This window comes from Zalophus californianus, chromosome 7 (assembly GCF_009762305.2).
Source record: "Zalophus californianus isolate mZalCal1 chromosome 7, mZalCal1.pri.v2, whole genome shotgun sequence".
Classification (NCBI taxonomy): Eukaryota; Metazoa; Chordata; class Mammalia; order Carnivora; family Otariidae; genus Zalophus; species Zalophus californianus.
The window spans coordinates 93,119,234-93,143,848 of record NC_045601.1 but is presented as its reverse complement, the minus strand read 5'-3'; the positions used below and the strand labels follow the sequence as shown (position 1 = coordinate 93,143,848).

The 24,615-nt window shown below is 35.8% G+C and overlaps 1 protein-coding gene across 3 annotated transcripts in view; it reads right to left on the bottom strand.

The window, feature by feature from the left end:
• KHDRBS2 (KH RNA binding domain containing, signal transduction associated 2) overlaps positions 1 to 24,615 on the bottom strand; it is a 600,281-nt gene that overhangs the window by 290,816 nt on the left and 284,850 nt on the right. For all 3 annotated transcript variants that reach the window (XM_027602665.2, XM_027602667.2, XM_027602666.2), the window contains exon 4: positions 23,397 to 23,543. In XM_027602665.2, coding sequence (XP_027458466.1) covers positions 23,397 to 23,543 — 147 coding nt within the window. The remainder of the gene's footprint in view (positions 1 to 23,396; positions 23,544 to 24,615) is intronic.

The window sequence follows — 24,615 nt, the reverse complement described above, 5'->3', positions numbered from 1 at the left end:
GAAAGTTCCCTAATTCAGTCTGCCTGAGGCACACAGCCTGCAGAATCTTACAGGCCCTCCTTTCCACCTCCACACCTTGGGGTGAAAGCCTGTGTCTGGGCCCTGGTAAATCCAAGTCAAAGGTCTCTTCTTGATAACCACACCTGTGATTTATATTGGAATGAGAATCTTAGCAATATCCTAAAAACTAAGCCTGCGGAAGTTCTGTTTCTTCCTTTATACCTAATTATATAGGCTTTTCCATAAATTAATACAACTTTTAAGAAACTCATACTGTGTTCCGTGGATGGCCAATTTTAATTCTGTTTTCCAGTTGACTTTAAGAAATGTAATGATATCTAAAGATAGATTATAGGCACATAAATGCACTCCTTCCCTCTGTATATACTGCAATACAAAGTATTGAACCCCTTGGACTACAGCCTATTACCATATGGATTCACTTAGAGAGAAAAATCAAGAGTGAAGCTAAAAGCTCTGTCATTTATGGTTCATTGTATCAAAATTGGTGCTATGGAGCGATAACATTGCTCTTTAGCAACCCACACATATCATATACATGTAATGTTCTGGAAGAATTTCTGGCAAATGTAAAAATTCAGTTAAACATTTTTAAGCTTGTTGCACCGTAAGAGGCTACTTCCATCAGTCGATATTTATTGAGGCCGACGGTGTATGTAGTCATATCAGGCAGTATGGGCTTGTGAAGAATAATCCAGCTCTGATTTCTGACTGTACAGAGTTGGGTTTCGAGGAGAAAAGTGGATAGATATGTGGGCAAACAGCCCCTCCACTGTCAATTCATACTCCTCTCCAGCATATTAGTGCTGCACTAGCAAACTGATCAATCAAATTACAATTTCTGAAAATAGATAGACTGTTTCTGAAAGACAAGCTTTTTTTTTTCCTTCCTTGAAATTACCAGCCTATTATTACTTGTCGTGATTGGATTTCTGAATTTTTTAAAAAACATCTTCTGAGGAATTTAATTAGCCAATGTGATTTTAAGACTTTGAGTTGTCTAAAAAAATTAATTAAGCAATCATTGTCTTGGTCTAGCTTTCAAGTGATTCTGACATTCAAGTCGTAACATAGGTAACAGATGAATGAGCCAAACAGCCTTGGCAGAAATGTGCTTCAAAGGAAAACCACTTAAGCAGGTTTCCACACAGGTGTTTAGGTAAAAATAGAGTCTGTCAACAGGATAAAAAAAAATCTTTAGTCAAATATGTGTACTTTTTATTCTGCACATGGGTAAACATCTGGATACCTAGAAATATTTAGATATTTTAATGTTTCACTGTATATTGAATTATATGTGCGATTCATGAATATCAATGTATATTTTGGAGAATTTGTTAATCTTAAGCATTTGGATGAAGAGGAGGGTTAATTAAATTTTGTTGCTGTTTAGAAAAGGGTTCTGATGGTGACTTTCCAGAATTGAGATGGAAAAAGTAATGGAGAAATGCTAAAATAAAATGACAGGCTCACAGGGTTTTCCCATACTCTTCTGTGAAGGCTTAGGGTTTGCCATGTGCTAGTGGCCAATTTCAGGGCACCTGAAACATCTGTCCCCAAAATCAATCATAGCCCCTATGGGTGTGAAAGCTTGAAGGCCTTGAAAAGAGGCAAGAGGGCCCAGATTCCGGACTGCTACAGGCATGGCCCAGCACTGGGCCTGGGAGGAGGAGAGAAGGACATTAGGCTTCCTGTCTTTTCTCGATCTCTGATTATTTAAAAGCAGATAATAAAAGTCAAATGGGATTTGGGGAGATGTTTGGTTTTCAGGTTAACATTATTTCCTGCAGGTATTTTTCCCCCTTTAACCTCAGGTCCGATGTATGCAAATGGATCCTCCCTCACTTTGTGAGGGAGGATTGATATTTTCCAGACTGGCTAGATGCGGGGTAGTGGAAAATCTGATATCCTAAAAAAAATCACCTGGGTCACCAATACGAAGAAGCATTCCTTCCACTATATATTATACAATTATTTTCATTCCCTCCAATCAGAAATGAATAATAGGTACAATTTACAGATAGAGATATTCTGGACTGTGGTAAAGCTTTCTAGATTGGAGGATATTAAGGCATTTTCTTGTAGGGGAGAGTAAAGAACCATGGGACTACTGATACTTTGATGAATAATGTTTAGAGAATCATTTCAATTGGAAGTGGAAGTTTGAGTGATGGCAATAAATTAATCTAAATGTAATAAATAACCCATAGTCAAGTTTCTTCACCATTTTGCCTATTTTTTTATTATGAGCTACATTTCCTGATGTTATTATTTAAATAAGAAGTTTAGGGTCAGTTGGCAATAGACAGTAGAACTTCATATTTATTCAATATATACAGAATCCTATTCCTGCTCAATCAGACAAAATCTTACGATTGATATTAGGGGGAAGAAATCTCTGGATGAAATATATTCTAATGCACTATAATTGATATGACATTTGTATCCTGCTTAAAATGAAATTTGGAGACGATGGACTCTGAAAAACAAACTGAGGTTTCTGGAGGGGAGGAGGGTGGGGGGATGGGTTAGCCTGGTGATGGGTATTGAGGAGGGCACGTACTGCATGGAGCACTGGGTGTTATGCACAAACAATGAATCATGGAACACTACACCAAAACAAATGATGTAATATATGGTGATTAACATAACAATAAAAAATAAAAAAAATAAAAATAAAAAAAATAAAATGAAATTTGGAAGTGAGAAAGGTAGTGAATTACAGTTTGGTGATGAAATTCCCTCATTGTAAGATAAAATATTCATTCATTTAGGAAGATAACTATAAGAAAACCTGCTTTTCTATTATAATTATCTTCAGGTAGTTTGGGGCAAAATGACCTGTGTTTTTCAATATAGATCATTTAATTTTCTAATATAGAATGAGTTTAGCATTTTAATACAGTGTTAGTCATGCAATTTTATATTTCCTTCTCCCATACTAAGAGTTCGATGTTTCTAGTGTGAGCCCCCTAATCTTGGATCTGTGAATGTGAATCCCCTGGACTTTTGTGTAAAATATTAATGTGCCTGTGCATTTTTCTGGGCGAAGTACCTGGAGGTTTCATCTGATTCTAAAGTGATCTCAGAGTGATCAGGGATCTAGCTGGCAGGAGAAAATAAGGATGACACAATATCCTAAGAAGCCAAAGTCCATTTAATGTCACATGATGTGACAGTCCAATCTCTCTCTCTTTTATTTTTGTCTTATAAATAACATGAAGTTTATGTTTTTCAGCTTTATTGAGGTATACTTGACAAAATTGTAAGATATTTAGTCTATTTTGCGATATGTACACATTGTGAAAGGATCCCCCTAACAAGTTAATTGACACATCCATCACCTCACATATTTATCTTTTTTTCCTCCAAATTCTTATTACTGTCCCTAGCTGCATGAGTACTCCATAACCATTCTAGCCTTAACGTCATCTACTGGAAGGTAGATTTTGAGAGATCTAAGAGTCTATGAAACCACTGGAATCAGGTGAGTGGTCCTGGTTCAGACATTTCATTTTTTTCCTTGCCTCCCCCATCCTGTATTTAAAGAAAACATCTCCCTAAATAGTAGCATCATCAGACATTTATTCATCAATGTGTTTCTAATTTCTAAATATCAAGCAAATTTAAGCAACATTAAGAATTTATGTGGGCTATTTATCAAACAATTCTCTTTTTTTTAAGATTTTATTTATTTATTTGACAGAGAGAGACACAGCGAGAGAGGGAACACAAGCAAGGGGAGTGGGAGAGGGAGAAGCAGGCCTCCTGCCGAGCAGGGAGCCCGAAGCAGGGCTCGATCCCAGGACCCTGGGATCATGACCTGAGCCAAAGGCAGATGCTTAACGACTGAGCCACCCAGGCGCTCCTCAAACAATTCCTAATACATATATTTTTTAAAATGGATGGGATAGTGTTACAAACTAAGATCTATAAAAATTATGTATTTTAATTGGAATACATTTTAAAGGAAAATAGGATTCTTGCTATTTTCTTTTACATTTAAAAATTTTTAGTCAGTTCATTTATTTTTTTATTTTTTATTTTTTTTTTAAAGATTTTATTTATTTATTTGAGAGAGAGAATGAGAGATAGAGAGCACGAGAGGGAAGAGGGTCAGAGGGAGAAGCAGACTCCCTGCCGAGCAGGGAGCCGGATGCGGGACTCGATCCCGGGACTCCAGGATCATGACCTGAGCTGAAGGCAGTCGCTTAACCAACTGAGCCACCCAGGCGCCCTTAGTCAGTTCATTTAAAGTCATACAAATGTAGCAATACATATGAAGTTACAATTATAATACTGTGCTATGTTTGAATTATTAGACTAGAGTAGGAAATTTCCCTATGTCTACAAGAAATAAATAGACAAATACCTCATTGAAATTTAAGGAAGATAGAAAAGAAAACGAAGGAAGGAAGAAAAAAAGTGAAGAAATTAATACCTTATGATAACACTGTATCAATGAAATTTGATGCAGAGAATTATATTTATTTGAAAGTGTTCTGATATTTAAGCCGATTTTCCAAGCTGTTGGTCTTGAATCTGTAATAGCAGATCTATACAAGAAGGAGAACAAAGGGCAGCAGTGGGAGCTATGGCTCAAAGGAGAGATCTAAAGGGCCAGAAGCAAGATGGAGTGAAGCTCTGATAGTAAAACAAAGTTCGAAGGAGTCACAAGGTACGATTGATTAAAAGTTGTGATGTACAGGAAGACGAGAAGAGTGGCAGGTAGAGACGGCTGTTGGGAAGAAGTTGAGAAGTGAACAGACACACAGAGAGATGGATCATTTTAATGCTGAAGATACTTCTCAGAGACCCTACTGTGTCTGGGGCACCCAGGATGCAGTTCTTTGTAAGGCCTTATATTACTATTTTTCCTGCTTTTAGGATTTCCATAAGAATCTGCCCCTAGTCTGTCAGTCTGTCTGTCCCTCTCTCTACATAAGTGTTTGTTTATAACTATATAACATAATAATTATAATTCTATAATATAGTATAACTATAAAGATATATATAATATTTTATTATTACACCCCTTCCCTCCACTCACGCTTATATATAAGATCTCATCTGAGTGAATCACTTTTCACTTTAACCAGTAGGGTTTAACTAAAGTAGAACCACTCTCTTCAGAGTGTATGGAATATTGGTTAAACCTATAAATTCATTACCCAGGCAAGAGGACCCTGAAGTTCCAAAGTGGTAATTTCAAATTTGCTTTTATTCCTAAGAATAACCAATACCATATATTCATTATTGTGTCAGTCTTCTTTTTCCTTTTGCAGTCTACTTTCTAAATATATCTTAATATGTTGTATTATTAACCATTACTACTACCTGTGAGAGTGACCACATTATAATGTAAGGAGGCATCAGCTTGCTGTTAGATGAAAGAATATTCCTTAGAGTGTCTGGCAATGTATAATTTCAAAATATGTTATTTTAATGTTTCTGGTCCTACTGTAAAAGCTCTGTCACACATTCTTTACCTATGTTCAAAACAACGGCAAAGTACTTCACCAAGGGTATAATGCATTTGTGCCATAAAAACAAGAAAGTGAAAGCAAGGAAGAGGTCCCCAAGTAGAACAGACTTATGAAGATATTACTGAATTAATGAGTATCTAAGAATGAGAAAGGAAAACTGTGCCTGCTTTGCCACTAAAAATAATATTGGCAAATGCTTACTGAAAGATAGGAAGTCCAGAGTTGTCTATGTGACAAGCATATAGAATGTTTCAAATATGGAGAAGCCTAATCCTAACTACACAACCATCATCATCTGTAAGTGACTTATTTCATCCTCTCCAACAGAACATGAGAGATTTTTAGCAGTTGGGCCTTCATATTTTGATAATTTTCCTATAAGGAGGAATCTGACCCATTCATCTTTTGCTGTCTGACCTTGGACAGCTCAGGTAACCATGCTGGCCTTTAGTATCCTCATTGGTAAAATGAGAGTTGGATTCCACCAGTAATTTTCAAACTACCCTCTTTGGAACCCCACAGCTCTGAAAATTCTTTAGGGAATTGGCAAAAAATGAAGTATTTGCAATTATTTTCTTCCTAACCATCAAAATTTAAATTGCCTTGGAAACTTATTAATTGCCCTGAGCTTAAAAATTCCTTCCAGATCTACAATTAAAAGAATGTGTTTATATAGGCATGGGGTTAAAAGCTTTAACATAGAAAATGTTTTCTGTGACAAAGTGGGCTGAGTTTAATTCCAGGGTAACAGGGTATCTAAATGATGAAATTTTGGGGGAAAAAAAAGACTGTTTTTGCTCATAGAACTTAAAGTTTACTCTTTGCTCATAGGACCTAAGATTGACATTATCATTCGTATGGGTATGACCTGTGTTTTGACATATTTTCATTAGGGCACCTAAATTCTAAAGAGTTACTCTCCTTGTATAAGAAACGTGTGCAATTACTAGCTTATTGTTAACTCTAATAATTCAGTATACTTCTTTAAGTAAAGAATACTTCTTACACATGGTCTTTTATTTATTTTTCACACAGTAGGTGTGTTTCACATTTAAAAATGTATTTGTCAGTATGGTGGCTCCTCAAAAAGTTAAAAATATGTTGTTCCATGGGAGGCTGGTAATATTATATTTCCTAAAAACAGCTAAAAAAAATAAAAGAAAAGTAAAAGGGAAAATAGTAAGATAAAATGTTAAAAGTTTTAAATCTGGGTGATAGGAATATAGGTGCTTACTGTTTTACTCTTTGTGTTTTTCTGCAGTTCTAGAAATGTAAAAAAAAAAAAGTAAAATATAAATATCCAGCCACAGTTAAAAAAAAAAAAAGTTAAAAACAGAACTACCCTATGATCCAGCAATTGTACTACTAGGTATTTACCCAAAGAATAAAATAAAATACTAATTTGAAGGGATATATGCACCTCAACGTTTATAGCAGCATTAAAAACAATAGTCAAGGGGCACCTGGATGGCTCAGTTGGTTAAGCGTCTGCCTTCGGCTCGCTTAATTATCAAAATATGAAGGCCCAACTGCTAAAAATCTCTCACGTTCTGTCATGATCTCAGGGTCCTGGGATTGAGCCCTGCATCGGGCTCCCTGCTCAGTGGGAAGCCTACTTCTCCCTCTCCCTTTGCCTGTCGCTCTCCCTGCTTATGCTCTCTCTCTCTCTCAAATAAATAATAAAATCTTAGAAAAAATACCCAATAGTCAAATTATGGAAAGAGACAAAGTGTCCATCGACTGACGAATGGATGCAGAAGTGGTATATGCAATGAAATATTACTCAGCCATAAAAAAGAATGAAGTTTGCCATTTGCAATGACATGGATGGGACTAGAGAGTATTATGCTAAGCGAAATAAGTCAGAGAAAGACAAATACTATATGATTTCACTCCACTCATATGTGGAATTTAAAAAACAAAACAAATGACCATAGGGGAAAAAAGAGCAGAAAAAAGAGAAGAAAACCAAGAAACAGACTCTTAGCTATAGAGAATAAACTGATGGGTGACAGAGGGGAGGTGAGTGGGGGATGGGTGAGGTGATGGGGATTAACAAGGGCACTTGTGATGAGCCCTGAGTGTTGTATGGAAGTGTTGAATCACTATATTGTACACCTGAAACTAATATTACACTGTATGCTAACTAACTGGAATTTAAATAAAAAATAAATTAAAAAAATAAAAATGCATTTGGTATAAGATGATGTCTGTACCTTGCATGCAGACTAATTTTAGCTGAAACCTCATCTTATCTGTAACTTGTCTATTTATGGGTTTAAGGACAGTAGTTATCCACATTCTATCTGTAGGAGGTCCTCTTTCACTTTTAAAAGAATCTCACTCTGATTCTGATATCGACTCTTGCTTATAATATGTCTTTCTACAGCTTCTCAACCTTCTCAAATGAGAAGTAAATTCATACTAAGAAGGGAAGAGAAGATAAAATGTCATCTTGGGGAAGAGTGCTAATGCCAGGTGGTGTTTGCTATCACCTTCAGTGTGCTCTGGGTAATAAGACCAACAAGGTGGGATAAAATTATTACAAGAGTCTGTGTGCTCAGCATTCATTTTGACCTAAACAAAGATAAATACTGGTTGGAGAATGTGGACTCCTGGATCAAAGATGGAGTCAAAACAACACAGTCTCTTAAAATTCTAAGATTTTATCATTCTTGTTATAATAGAGTAACTAAAAGTTCCATATTATAGCAGCCAAACCCTAAAACTGTAAACTTCAGAAGAAAGTAAAGAAACAAAGGGCATCTGGAAAGTGGCAGCAATCTAAATGTAAAGGGGTTTTCAAGAATCTCCAAAGAAGTTTGCCCTGAAAAGGAATGAATTTTCCAGTTATTTAATATTGATACCAAACTGATTGGTTCTATACATAGAAACACCATAAGGGATTATTTTACACACTTATATACATACACATATACAGAATTAGAATCCGATGGTAAAAACCAAATGGAGCTATGCAAAGGTGATATTTTCTGTTTTATTCATACCTAGTTTGTCACTTATCAACAGTTTGAACTAAATACAGATGTCTAACTGGATCCAATCTTAGACATTTCATTCTTTTATTGTCTAATGTGGAAAATGATGCACTGCTGTAAGAAAACTAGGGCTTCAAAGTCAGGTAGGCTTTGCTATGCCAGGCTACTCATGCTATTTACGTAGCTACGCAATCTCGCCCAGCCTCAACCTCCTCATCTATATATTAAGCATTATACATCCATCGGCTAGTTATGAGGATAACAGAAAGTAATGTCGATAAGCTACCCACCAGAATGCCTGGCAGGTCGTAGATTCTAAACAAATGTCACTATCTCTTCCCTACAGAAAAATCTCAGGCAAAAGGTATACAAAGAGAGTAGAAATAAGCTATTAGCATTTTAACTTTTCTATTGAAAAACATAGTAAAAAGAATATTACACTCATAATTGGCTATTAACGGCACATAGGAATTGTTACTGACACATTTATCACTTATGTGAATGCTCTGAATTCCCAAATAGGTTTATCTTAATATTTCTACCACTAAGGCCAAACCTTCACTGGTATTTGTGCATATTAACTTGACAACATCTGTATAATACATATGGAAACAACTGTATATCTAGTCTTTACAGACGTATATATTCATGGAATACTATGCTTTTTCTCTTATGGAATATTTGATTTTATTGTATTTTAAATACATAAATTTTGATTTATTAAAAACAAAATACTCATCTTCGAAGTGTCACATGATACACAGAGTTCAAACTTTCAATCTCTGGCACCTATAAAGTTACTTTAGATGCTTTCTTCCATAGGTTGAATATAAAGAGAATTCATTAAATTGTGGAAGACCTTAGTAATCCTGGGAAGACAGTGACCTTAACACAGCTTTCTCTTTCTTTATCAACTGTAACACACTAGCACATTTTGGCTGAAATAAAGACTGAGACCCTCAGAAGTTACGTGCATGTCAGGCTTTGAGATCTCTGAGAGACCTAGCTAAGAAAACTAACTGGGATAGGACTTCACTGCATGTGGGTTGAGTGAGTACATGAAATCTGGTGCTGGAAAACCCCAGAATGGTAACGGTAGAGTGAATATTTGAGAAAGAGTTTGGCTTGCAGAGATCTGTACTTCATCCAAGTGTAAAGTTGCCATGCAGACTCACTTGAGGAGGCTGATTCTCCCTGGCCAGCAAGAGGCTAAGAAAGACCAGAATGAGTGAGCCCTCAAGTCTGGGAAGGTAAAGGGAGACGGGAGAACAGGAAGAACATTTTTTAGGTTCTTCCCAAGTTTTTGGTGGCCTGTGTCTTTCTACATTTTTGGTCCATGTGGGGAAGACTGATTTACTTTCTGACATTTTGGAGGGCTGGTGTTGCTAGAGGTACCCAAGAGACAGATCTAATCAAGATAGAAAGAAAAAAAAATGGAAAGAGCATCTGGAGAGAGCAAGAGCAGGCTGAAAACCCACCCAGTGAAATAAAGCTGCCAGAGAGGACAGAAATAAACCCAAACAGAAAAACAGAAGAAATACCTAAGACAATACAGTTACAGTAGTTTCTGAAAACATAAAACAAAACAAGGAAGTAAGCACAATATCTACATGATTCCTTCTAAATTCAAGGGACTAGAAGATAACATCGTCACTGCTAAATCCTGAATCTGTATCTTAGAAGGCCATGTAGGAGGTATCTTTGGGATGCATGAGCAAAATGTTAAGAAGATACAGATTGATAGAAAAAAGCAATTGAAGAAAAATAAAGATTCAGGAGACTTGCCATATGTGATAAGAGTTTCAAAAGAAGGAAGAGGAAAAATATAGAGAAAAGAAAATATACAAATAATGAGATAATTTCCCTGAAAGGAAGACCTGATGCCAATGCCAACTGAAAGAGCTTACGGATTTCCAGGCCAGGCTGATAAGAAAAGGGTCAAACCTCAGCATATTCTGGTAAAATCCTTCAACTCCAAGGACAAGGTAAAATAATCCTTCAAGCTCTCAGAGAGAGGAGAAATTAGGGACACAGGACAAAGCCCACCTGAACCACTGGTAGCAAGAAGATGGTAGAATAGCATCAGGACACAACCGAGAGAAAGGACGACGCGTGAGAACCCTGAGCTCGTCCCAGACATCACTCAGCAGAAAGGAAGAAAGCAAGTTATTTGAGGAACAACAACAATTCCTCTGGTCTGTCATCCATAAATCCCATCTGAGGAAAATAAGTGGAGTAAGTCTCAAACCAACCAAAATAACCAGATTACCACAGGACCAGTTTTATAGCCCACCTTTCTCTAATTTCCTATCACCTCCTACCTTACCTGCCAAGACCATTCACAAAGCTCTCTCTCTCCCTCTCTCTTGCTCTCAAATAAATAAATAAAATCTTAAAAAATTTATTTATTTATTTGAGAGAGAGCACATGCATGAGCAGGTGGGGCTGGAGCACTAGGAACTGGAGTGTGGAAAAAGTGGCAGGAGATAGATGAGCAGACCATGCCTCCCTTGCCACTGCTACTCCCCAAGCTGTAAATTCGGGGAGGAGTGGAGGTTTGAATTGGATTTGAAATTGAAATCATAAATTGGAACTAATTGGACTTAAAATCTGAACTGTGTAGATTAAGATTCTTCTAACAGGAGAATGAGGGGGAAAGCTATGTGATTTGCTCAAGCTGTTGGTAATGAATAAGAAAAGAAAAGAAAAAAATATTTGTATTTTAAGGAATTATACAGGTGACCTTTGAGCAAAATGGGTTTGAACCCACTTATATATGTATTTTTTGACACAGTACAGTGTTGTAAATTGATTTTTTCTTCTTTATGATATTCTTAGCAACTTTTTCTCTTCTCTAGCTTACTTTATTGTAAGAATACAGTATATAATATATATAACATACAAAATATGTGTTAATTGTCTATGTTATCAGTAAGGCTTCTGGTCAATAGTAGGCTGTTAGTAATTGAGTTTTTGAGGGAGTTAAAAGGTATACACAAAATTTCAACTATACAGGTGGGGTTGATGCCTGTACCCCCACACTGTACAAAGGTCACCTGTATAAGCATCCTTACATACACTATGCAGAGAGCCTGGGTGCAACAGAGAAAGAGACAAAAAACAAAGATTAGAGATGAGATAGAAGATATATTTCTTAGAAGAGTAGGGATTCTTCCAAGTTCCCTGGATATCTAGTTTGAATACTGTCAACAGGAATCAATATATTTCCCATTGCAGCTTGCTGAAAGTAAAATGAGATCAGTTAATCAAAGAAGAGAAATTCAAAATAAGCTTACATTGTATCTTATGTAGCAGCAAAATAAGCTATTTGAAAAGTAACAACTAATTGCTAGAACAGAAGTTGAAGATACATTTCAGGAATACATAATTTTGCAAAATAATAAGTTTTAGAATATGTTATTCCCTACGTTTTTCTTGTATTTTTAAAAAGATATTCATTATGAAATAGACTCTTTAACTGTGGGTCACCAACACCTTCAAGAAACTAATCAAAACACTCTCTTTCTCTTTCTCCACAGCTCCCTTACCTCGGTCCTCTGTCCTAACTCTCTCTTTTGAACAATCTCTGTCTCACTGAAAAATTGACTCTTGTCTGTATGGTGGTGTTCTTTGTCAGCAATTGGTTTTCTTTTCTTTTCTTTTTTTTAAATTGATATAAAATTGGCATATAACATGTAAGTTTCAGGTGTACAACATTGTAATTTGACATCTGTATATACTACAAAGTAATCACCACCAAAGATGTAATTACCATCCATCGGCATACAACTGACCCCTCCTTTCACACATTTTGCCCACCTGACACCATCCTTCCACTCTAGTAACAATCAATCTGTTCTGTGAGTTTTTGCATTATTTTATTTGTTCATTTGTTTTGTTTTCTAGATTTCACACATGAATGAAATCATATGGTATTTGTCTTTTTCCATCTGAATGACTTCACTTAGCATTATACCCTTTAGATCCATCTATGTTGTTGCAAAAGGCAAGAATTTAATCTTCCTTATGGCTGAATAATATTCCATTATATATACATATAACACATTCTCTTTAGCCATCCATCCATAGATGAATACTTAAGTTGTTTTCATGCCTTGGCTATTGTAAATAATGCTGCAATAAACATAGGGATGCATCTATCTTTTCAATTAGTATTTTCATATTTTTTAGAAAAACACTCAGAAGTGGAATAACTGGATCATATGGTAGATCTATTCTTAATATTTTGAGACATCTCTATACTGTTTTCATAGGGGTTGAACCAATTTACATTCCTATTAACAGTGTATAAGTGTTCGCTGTTCTCCACATCCTCTCCAACACTTATTTCTTGTCTGTTTGATAAAAGTCATTTTAATAGGTGTGAGTTTATATCTCATTATGGTTTTGATTTGAATTTTCCTAAGAATTAGTGATGTTGGACATCTTTTAATGCACCAGCTGGCCATCAGTAGGTCTTCAAAAAAAATGTCTGTTCATATAATCTGTCCATTTTTTAATAGGGTTGTTTGGGTTTTTTTTGTTGTTGTTAGTTATATGAGTTCCTTTTATATTTTGGAGATTAGTTCCTTATCAGATGTATGATTTGCAAATATTTAGTAGGTTGCCTTTTTATTTTGATGATGGTTTCCTTTTCTGTGCATAAGTTTTTTTAGTTTGAAGTAGTGCCATTCATTTACTTTTATATCTGTTTGCCTTGCCTTTGGAGTCAGATCCACATTGCTTAGACTGATGTTAAGAAGTTTATCATCTATTTTTTTCTTCTAGGAATTTTAGGTCTGCAGGTCTTATATGCAAGTCTTTCATCCATTTTGAGTTAATTTTGCATATGGTGTAAGACAGTGACCTAGTTTCATTCTTTTGCATGCAACTGTCCAGTTTTCCCAGCACCATTTGTTGAAGAGATTATCCTTCCACCATTGGATGTTCTTGGCTCCTTTGTTGTAAATTAATTGTCTGTATATTTGTGGGTTTTCTTCAGGGCTCTTAATTCTATTCCACTGATCTGTTTTTATGCCAATACCGAACTGCTTTTATTACTATAGCTTTGTAGTCTAGGGATTATGACACCTTTTGTAATATCAAGGAGTGTGTAATACCTCTAGCTTTGTTCTTTCTCAAGACTGCTTTGGATATTGGAATCGTCTTTGTTTCCATACAGATTTTAGATTTCTTCCTTCTACTTCTGTGAAAAATGTAATTGGAATTTTGACAGGGATTGCACTGAATTTGTGGATTGCTTTACGTAGTATGGACATTTTAACAATATTAATTCTTCCAATCCGTGAGCACAGAATATCTTTCCATTTACTGCGTCTTCATTTTATTTCATCTGTATCTTACAGTTTTCAGTATAGGTCTTTACCTCCTTGGTTAAATTTATTCCTAGGTATTTATTCCTTATAATGCAACTATCAATGGGATTGCTTTCTTAATTTCTCTTTCTGATAGTTTGTTACTAGTGTATAGAGCTGTCACAGATTTCTATATATTGATTTTGTATGCTACAATTTTACTGAATTCACTAATTAATTCTAACACCTTTTTTTGGTGAAGACTTTAGGGTATTCTATATATAGTACCATGTCATTTGCAAATAGTAACAGTTTTACCTTTCCTTTCTGTTTTGGATGGCTTTTATTTCACTTTCTTGTCTTATTCCTGTGGCTACAGCTTCCAAAACTATGTTGAATAAAAGTGGCAATAGTGGGTATCCTTGTCTTGTTCCTGATCTTAGAGGAAAATCTTTCAGTTTTTCACCTTTGAGTATGATGTTACCTCTGGGTTTGTCTTATATGGCTTATATTACGGTTAGATACTTTGCCTCTATGCCTACTTTGTTAAGAGTTTTTACCTTAAATGGATGTTAGATTTTGTAAATGTTCTTTCTGCATCTACTGAGATTGCCATATGACTTTTATCCTTTTTGTTGTTGTTGTTAATGAGGTGTATTGTGCTGATTGATTTACAGATGTCGAACCATCCTTGCATCCCTAGAATAAATCCCATTGATCATGGTGTATGACCTTTTAATGTATTGCTGAATTTGGTTTGCTAATATTTTGTTGAGGATTTTCATCAGGGATATTGGCCTATAATTTTCTTTTTTTTTTGCTGTGCCCTTGTCTAGTTTTGGTATCAAAGTGATGCTGGCCTTATAAAATGGATTTTGAGGCATTCTTTCCTCTTCAATTTTTTGGAAGAATTTGAGAAGGATAAGTATTAAATCTTCTTCAACTGTGGGGTAGAATTCACTGGTGCAACTGTCTGATCTTGGACTTTTGTTTGTTGAGAAGTTTTGATCACTGATTCAATCTCCTTACTAGAAATTGGCCTACTCAAATTTTTTATTTCTTCATGATTCAGTCTTGGAAGATTGTGTGTTTCTAGGAACTTATTCATCTCTTATCTGATTTGTTGGCATATAATTGTTAATAGTTTCTTATAATCCTTTGTATTTATGTGATATGAGTTGTAACTTTCCTCCTTCACTTCTGACTTTATTTACTTGAGTCCTCTCTATTTTTCTTAGTGACTTAGTGAGTCTAACTAAAAGTTTGTCAATTTTGTTTATCTTTTCAAAGAACCATGTCTCCTAGCACTAACAGGCTAGAGGAAAATTCCAAAATAGTGCCTGCCAGCGCCAGTATTAGCAAGTCAGAATGAGATCACAAAAATGGCATATGTTAGTGTCTCTGTCCCAGAAAGAGTCCCAACAAGTTCCTGCTTCTCCAGGAGACACCCCAAATTAGTAAGTGGGTCTCCTTCACACATGGTCCAAGTGCTTATCCAACTGGTGTTTTTATGCTGAGTCATGGGATGAGTTAGTCTATGTGCAAGCTCTTTAAGAGTGTGTTCTCCCATTTCCTAAAGTTCTATGGTTTTCTTGGACATAATCCCTGTTGGTTTCCAAAGCCAGGCTTCTTGGGGGCTCATCTGTCCTGATCAGAATCTAGGGTTGGGGACCTGATGTGGAGCATAGACCTCTTACTTCTCAGGGAAAAGATCTGCATTTTTGAGATCTCTTAACTGTGGATTGCTGTGCCTATGTGGGGAGGGTGGTGTTCCTGGGAAGATCACTGTTTGCTTATATTTTGTTGAGGATTGCCTCTGCCTCTCCTATCCATTTTGACACTGTCCATTTTGACACTGTCCTTTTATTCTTTGCTGTGAAGTCTTCAGTCATCCAAGTTTCAGATTTTTCCTGAGGAAATTACTCCATATGTGGTGGTAAATTTGTTGTGTCCATAGGAGGCTGTGAGCTCAGGATCTTCCTACACTGCCATCTTGAACCCTTCCTAGGAAACAATTCTGATTTTTCTTGACTCTAGAACTAACACTTACTGTTTGATCAACATTGCCCAGTCTGTCATTACTATTGTCCATATTGTCCTTATTATCTAATCTGGTCTCCCATTTCCCATTCTCTCTTAAATATGTCTCCATAATATTTATCTTTTAAACCTTGAAAATAGTTTTCTGGTTATTAAATTCTACACGGGCAGTGACTGATATAACACAAATTCCTAGAATCATGTGTAGCATATATTTGATGTTCAGAAATATTTGTTGAATTGAATTTAAACAAATCTTTTGCCTTGCATTATTTAGACCACTGATACTACTTACTAAATTATTGACTCAGTTAAAAATTATACATTTATTTAACAGATTCTGATTATTGAGCTACTTTTCTGCCGTGATTCATTTTTTGTACCAAATTCTTCAATAATCATGAGTCTTTTTAAGTTGCCTCCATCTATAAAAGTATTTTCAGGTCAGTGTTGGCATATGTTTGTTATGTAGCTGTGTACAAGTGCAGGATTAGCATTCAGTAAATGTTCTGAATACAATATAAAATTTCTATTTGATCCTCTACAAATTCCCTTATACTACAATCAGAAGAAGTTAAGAAGTGAAGATTTTTTTAAAGATATTTTTATTTTTTAAGTAATCTCTACACCAACACAGAACTTGAAACCACAACACTAAGATCAAGAATTGCACACTTTCCTAACAGAACCAGCCAGGTGCCCCAAGAGGTGAAGATTTTCGCTTTGATGATCAGATCCTGTATCCTTAGGAACCACAGATCTTTAATAATACAGATAACCTTAGGAATGTTGCTAAGCCTTCATGTTAATGACTACTATTGGAATTGCAAAAGTAGTTATTGAGATTTAATGCCAGTTAATGGGGAAGAAGTAAATCATCAAGCTGAAATCAAGATTGTGAAAGACTACATCAAAAACTAATGATGTAATATATGGTGATTAACATAACATAATTTAAAAAAATTTAAAAAATTAAAAAAAAAGATGGTGAAAGAAACAGGAAAATGATGCTGGGCAACTAAAAAGCAATAAAAACCCCTGAAAAGAGTGGCCTTGGAGAACTCAGATCCTTGACATCAAATGAGATCAGAAATCATCAGTGATAAATTGTTTCTTAAGATAGAAAGGAGATTATCACATCCTGACTCTAGATTCATAAAGTGAACATTTGATTATTTGTACTGTGAGGAGTAAGAAGATACTTGTGTTAAGGTTTGTAGAAAATCAAACTCAAATAGTTATCCACTTTTCTTTTTATCTGCTTTCTGGGTTATGCCAGTCAATTAGCAATACTAAAGTGGCCTTGCAGCTCAACAACAACAATAATAATAAATTATATTATTACAGTGGTCTTCTTATTAATTATATCTTGTTATTATAATAATGTTATTCTAATTAATTATATAATAGTAATCATTATTAGCTCTGTTCTAAGAATAAGTAATAATTTTAATTATTTCCTAAGTCATAGGTCTGTATTTTCTATTACAACTTATCAGATAAGAAGAAATACTCAATGTTAGTTGATTATAAATGTCTCCAAATATAATCAGAATATTATTCTAGTACTATAGCAATACAGGAAGTATTTCTGAGCAAATAATAATTACATAAACACATGTGGCTTTGTGCTTAGTGCTATTAGTTACCACTCCATTAAAATATGGTTAATTATGAGAAAGAAAAGAGAATCAATTGTTTTGAAGAGAGCAATCTGAGGAAACTTTTTTTTTAAAATTTTATTATGTTATGTTAATCACCATACATTACATCATTTGTTTTTGATGTAGTGTTCCATGGTTCATTGTTTGAGTTTAACACCCAGTGCTCCATTCAGCATGTGCCCTCCTTAATACCCATCACTAGGCTAACACATCCCACCAACCTCCTCCCCTCTAAAATCCTCAGTTTGTTTCTCAGAGTCCATAGTCTCTCATGGTTCGTCTCCCCCTCCGATTTCCCCCCCCTCATTTTTCCCTTCTTACTATCTTCTTTTTTTTTAAAGATATAATGTATTATTTGTGTCAGAGGTACAGGTCTGTGATTCAACAGTCTTACACAATTCACAGTGCTCACCATAGCACATACCCTCCCCCAATGTCTATCACCCGGCCACCCCATCCCTCCCACCCCCAAACACTCCAGCAACCCTCTCTGAGGAAACTCTTGCAACATTTGAACAACAACCACAGCAGTGAGGGAATGATATCCAGGTTATGGATTCTGTTTCCCTCTCTGCATTGAACTTTATTTTTTTATTCTGTTGCTGACCATTACCTTGCCCGTAGGATGTTGTTGCTATACATGCTGCATTCCTGATCAGCCAGCCACAATGTATCTGCCATTTCCCACCTTGTACATAGGTCTTGCCAATTATCATTATTTTTGCTTGTTGGTGGGTTTTTATTTAATACATTGTTTTCCCTACATATTCTCTTGCATAAAACACTCTGACCAAATTTTCACTTTTTATTAAATTATAATATGAATTTCAGGGATACATTCTTATATTTATAATCTTTCAAAGCTTTATAAAAATTTTATCAGTGCCTGAAAGTCTAGATCTTCTATGTCCTAGACTGAAAATACTCTGCTTTTCTTTTCTATTTTCCTTATATCTACTTCCCTGTACGATTGCTAATAATGATCAGTGTCATTTTCCCATTTCAGAGCTAGGATTACAGTCTTTGAGGAAGAGAAGGCAAGAATGTCCTCTCTTTGCTTTTACTCTAAAGAGGAAAAGCATTTACTTTTCTTCCATAGTCACACTCCTGAGAGGTTTCCTACGCAGGTTTCTAATCTCAAACCTGAAATGATATAATATGCCCTAATTGCCCCATTTCAAGAATCACCACTGTCATCCAATCTGATGTAGGAAAGAAATAACCTGGAATGATGCATTTTTTTTCTGTGTTGAATTGTGTTAATATATTGTATTCTCTTGCTAATGTACAATATATTGTATTCTATGTTGAATATTACACATATACATATATCTATATAATACCTTCTCTTTAAGTGATAAAACCTCTAGCAATGATCATTAGAGACTTATCCCAGGTATGACAAATACTTTTCAAATTCTGTCAACTCTGATAATATTCTAGTGCTGTGTAGCATACTGTGCTGAGAAAGATTCTGGGGCCATGCCAGGGCTTGGTAGAAATGAGTATTGTGATCTCTTAATTCTGTCAATAACTAACTGTTGAGCCAGTAACAAAGTCATCTATTGGTTTGTTATCTGTGACCTAGACCTAATTTCCTAGTTGCGTGGAGACCCATCCTTTCATCTTTTCTATGAAAGAATGAATAAACTCACATTCAATGAGCAGAATTTTGCTAAACCCTCATAAATTCTAATTATGAGACAATGTATTATGTTCAATCATGAGCTGATTATTAAGCATTAGTAAAACTTACTAACTCAACTTAATTGAAGGTGAGAGTTAACCAGTAGGAAAATGAAATACAGTGTCATTATTTTAAAGTTGGAAAAGGGGAAGTTGTAATCAGGAATCCCAGGGAGGTCTCATTCACAAACTACAATGTAAATGTTATTCCCTAGCCTTGTGTAAGGGGTAATCTGCACAACTATATGTGACAGTCCTAGTGCTTGAGCTATAAGAGAAAGGAGTATGATAAAATATAATGATAATAATGACATTTGTTTACCGCTTTATAGATGATAAAGGAAAGAGAAAGGCATTAGCATTATTGAAACATAGATTAGGATTTTATATCCTTTTTGTCACTATTTGTCAAATGATTTAATATGCTTAATCTGTATTTGTAAGCCAAATTAGCAATAAGTGAAAACTTTAATAGAGTATCTGCTCAAAGTATTAGAAATTTAAAATCAGGGGAATTCAATTTATTGATGTTTTATTGATGTGCCCCTCTACTTGTTTTGATAAGACTGTAGTAACTGGAGGGAGACCAGAAAGTTAGAAATTTTTTCCCAAGGTAATAATAATTGTTTTTCCCTTAACAATTCATTTAAAGTACTAAAACTGTGTTGTTTTCCAACAGCTTACTGCATTCAGACATTTCATGACAAGTTGTATGTTCCGAAGTCAGCAGTCTTGAACAACTACAACCTCTGGACATAGGGCACATTGGATAAATACTGGATAACATAAAAGAAGGGCAAGGAAGGTAAAAACTATGGAAAGACACTCCATTTCGTAGAGGAATTAGATGGTAGTCCTATTCTACGTTAGCTTTCTATGTGGTTCTAACATGTCTCTTACTGGCTATAATTCTTCACCTATTTTATTTGTCAGTTTTAATGTCCTGATACGTTAGCATTTCTGTAGACTTTAATACTGAATGTCAAAAGAAACCTGGATCAGCAAGTAATTTTTTTATAATAAAAAAAGAACTGGCAGTTCATATTTGCCCCCCTGTGGTTCTAGTGAAAGATGAAGTAGACAGTTGCCATCCTTTTCTTGGTGCTGAGGCAAACAAGGCATATGGGAAAAATTTATCAAGTAGGACTTCCACCGATTGTAAAATTTACTAATACAACATTGAGAGCTATCAGAATAGTTATTTATTTAACTAAATAAAATCTATTTACTTATTTATTGAGAGAGAGTGCGAGCATGAGGTGGGGGGCTGGTGCGCGTGGCTGGGGCGGGGGAGAAGGAGAGAGAATCTTAAGCAGACTCCACACTGAGCCCAATGTAGGGCTTGATCTCACAACCCTGAGGTCACAACCTGAGATAAAACCAAGAGTCAGAGGCTTAACTGACTGCACCACCCAGGCTCCCCTATTTATTTTTTAAAAAGCTTATTCAGGGGCATCTGGGTGGTTCAGTCGGTCAAGTGTCTAACTCTTGATTCTGGCTCAGGTCGTGATCTCAGGGTTGTGAGACTGAGCCCTGCATTGGGCTCCATGCTCAGCGGAGAGTCTGCTTCTCTCTTTCCCCCTTTCCACCTGCCCCTCCCCGCACTGGCATGCTCTCTCTCTCACCAAAATAAATAAATCTTTAAAAAAATCTTAAAAAAAACCCTAAAAACAAAAGCTTATTCATTCAATCATTTATTCACCCATACAAAAAATATTAAGTGTTCCCATGTGTCTGGCAGAGTTCAAAACAGGGGAATAAAGCAGTAAAACTAGACAATAATCCCACCCTCATGACATTTATATTTTAGCAGGAAAACCAACAATAAACAAATAAGTAATATATATATACGTATGTGTGTATATATAGAACAGGTTATAAAAGCTATGAGGAAAATTAAGTAAGCGCAGAGGGCTAAAGCATGGTAAGACAATAAATTGCAGTGTTAATTAAGGGGTCAGTGATATTTTGAACAAAATATAATAGGATTGTACAAATGCAGGGAGGTTACTTCAGACCCTGTGGTCAGGGAAGAATTTCCTGCATTGCTAGAGTGAACTGAGACCTGAATGACAATTGTGTCAGTATTTTGGAGAAGAATCTTCAAAGGCCCTTAGTGAGGCGTGAGCCTGGAAAGCCTGGAGTGCGGGATGAACAGAAGCCAGCATGTCTGGAGCACACAGAGTGAGCAGTCGGTCAGGCAGAGAGAAAATCCCAGAGACAGGCAGGAGCAGGTCATATTGGCCAATGTAAGATTTTCGTTCCTCATCTGGATGTGTATATATAAAGCATCTTAATTGTGGGGTACTATTCCTCCAACTTGACCCAAATAGCCATTTTATCTCTCTGCATCACTCCTGGTGCCTATTAATCAGCCATCCTATCCGTCAGACCCTCAAACAAATAATTATTGTGCCATGCACGATGCTAAACTATGGGAATACAAGAGAGACACTGCTAGCCCTGCCCTCATGGAGTCTATATTTCAGTGAAGTTATAAATGAAATTATTACACGTATCACAAGGTCTAGAAGTAGGTGAGATGTTTTACCAGCATTTATAATAAAATAGGGTTAACCGAGCCCACAACTTAGATCCAATATATATGTAGCAATGAAATAGTGTTTCATCTTACATATTTAACCTCAGAAAGTCATTCCAAGATTCTATCTACTATAACAACAAAATAGATTAAAAGCATCCATTTAAATGGTGCTTGATAATTTTCTATGTCCTTTCATACACATTACCCTATTTAATATTCACAATAACTGTGATAGAGGTCAGTCAGTTATAATTATTTTCTTTTTAAAGATGAAGAAGCTGAAGCTCTGAGAATTTAAATTATTTGTCTACAGGCATGAAATGAGTTAGTAATGTAGGTGGTCCTAGCCTTTTTCTATACCACTTATATCACTAGAGGTCTGATCTGAGCTAAGTATAGTAAAACTGCTTACCCAATAGCACTAGGCATTTAGTTTGGACGCAAAAGGAAGAGAGAACATAACATCCTCGTGCTTATGAAATATTGGATCTGTTTAGGAAGGTGTTCTGATAAGCACCAGGTAATAAATTGTGCAGAAATTCTGCGTGCATATAAAGTTAAGGAATAGCCAGAGTGGTATGGGATTATTCTATAACCTTGTCTTGACAGAAATTTTTAAACTGGGCATATAAATACATTATGTGGTTAGATTTTGATGCCTTTACATTTCAAAATTCTGTTTTTTTTTCTTTTACTATTCTCAAAATCACTGCCAGTCAATGAATCTTACCCACCATTTCCTCTGAGTTTATTGCTTACTTTAGAAATCTACAGTGTTTCTTCATTGAACAGATTAATCTTAGCTACGCTCTTTCTCCTCTGCCAAAGACTTCTGCCCAGGCACTCCAGAAAATTTTACTCAGCATTCTCTTCCAATTACCTTATTCCCTGCTTAAGCCCCAATGCCAAGATTTCCATTTGAATGACCTCTTCTAGAATGCTAAATTGTCAACCTTTATAAAAGCTTCATTCATTTAACCTTCCGCTATTTCTTAGAAAATTAGTAGAGAATTCTATCCAATATGCAACCCTGAGTTTGCCGTCTTAATTAATGAACACTCTGTTGCTCTCATAGAGCGCAATGAGTTTATTTTTCCAATTTTTGTTTGATGTCAACAAATGTCTGGCTCTATTAATATTGATTATTTTTATTATGTTTTATAATGAGCCAGCACCTGGCATAATGTCACGTAACAGTACATTTGATATTTTCAAGTAACGTCATTGTCTTGTTGCATATATTACATATCTAATCTCTTTCCCCTGCCATTGTACCTGCAAATGCTTTTCCCATTAATTAAAAATTGCCAAGAAAACATGTCAACTACCAAGTGATTAAGACACAAGAGAAAAGCACTCAACTTCAATTACATGTTTGTGTTTATGTGCTAATTGTCTTATTCTTCATGACTGTGACCTGGTGATGTACGGAGGACACTGTCAAACCTTGGTTATGCAGCAACATGCCAGGTCCCGTGCTAAGCGTTTGTTGTATTCTATTTTATTTTACCTTCTTATCAACTCCACAAATGATTAGTTTGCAATATGACTCTCCGTCTAAAAAGTCAGTGAAGACCAAAAGTACACTTAAAAAAGAAAAGTTATGAGAAACATCTTTGTGAAAAATGAAAGACACTTACGGGAACCAGGAATTTCTTAATCTCTTCCAATGCATGACTCATTCGTGAATAAGCTTCCCCAGGTGGAGCAAACACTTCAATTAATACATGAAGTTCATCACTCAAGTGGGCATATTTGGCTTCCCCACTCTTCCTTAATTCTTCTTCCTGTGAAAGAGCTTATTTTTAGAAATACAAATCCACCCATTTTGCATTGATTTAACATTTACTGAGGATATGACAAAAGGGCATAATCTAAGCAAATTTTCCATAAGTAGAAACCCTTTGAGAAATAAAAATCTGGTACAAGCCATTTAAAGATTTTAAAATCATCTCTGAGTGTTTGAATGATTTTTTTAAAAAGCTGGCATAATTATCATCTACAATGGATTTTAATCAGCTAAATGAAAATGCTAAACCCCTGAAGTTACAGAAATGCTGTTTTTAGTGTACACTACTATATTGAGGAAGAAAAGGATTGTTTTTGCATCTGGTGAGTAATATTTTGCAGATAATTAACTAAAGATTATCACTATTCTTGAAGCAACAAGAAATTTCGGGGTGCCTGGGTGGTTCAGTCCGTTAAGCATCTGCCTTTGGCTCAGGTCATGATCTGAGGGTCCTGGGATCGAGTCCCACATCGGGATCCCTGCTTGATTGGGAGTCTGTTTCTCTCACTCTCTCTCTGTCTCTCTGTCCGCCCCCGCGCCCCGCTTATGTCTGCGTGCTCTCTCTCTAGCTCTCTCTCAAATAAATAAATAAAATCTTAAAAAAAAACCAAGAATTTTCTAGCTGTTTTCTGAGATGCAGTGAAAAGGTTACTTGTTCTCCATTAAAGTAGGCAAAACCAAGGCTTATCTTCCAGCCTATGTGCCCACTGGCCCAGATTGTCATCTTGCTTCATACCTGCATCCTCTCTGTCATGTGCTGCCTCAGTTTGGTCAACAGGAGTATACTAAAGGGATGGCGGTTAAGCATTATGTTGGCATTGATTCCGTATGAGCTATATTTGCTCAGCTTAACCAACAACACATTACTGTTAGATCAGATTTTTTGTAGTATTGTATCCAAGCAATTATTGCAGCCTGATTAATTCAGCACAGGTGCAGAGCAAATCAGTACACGATCTATATACGTTGCTAATGAATTCCAGGTAGTTGACGCCTATCAGCTCTAATCTCACAATAACCTTGCCCATTATTCACAACTCAGATTGGGAAACTGAGTTTAAAGACCTCAA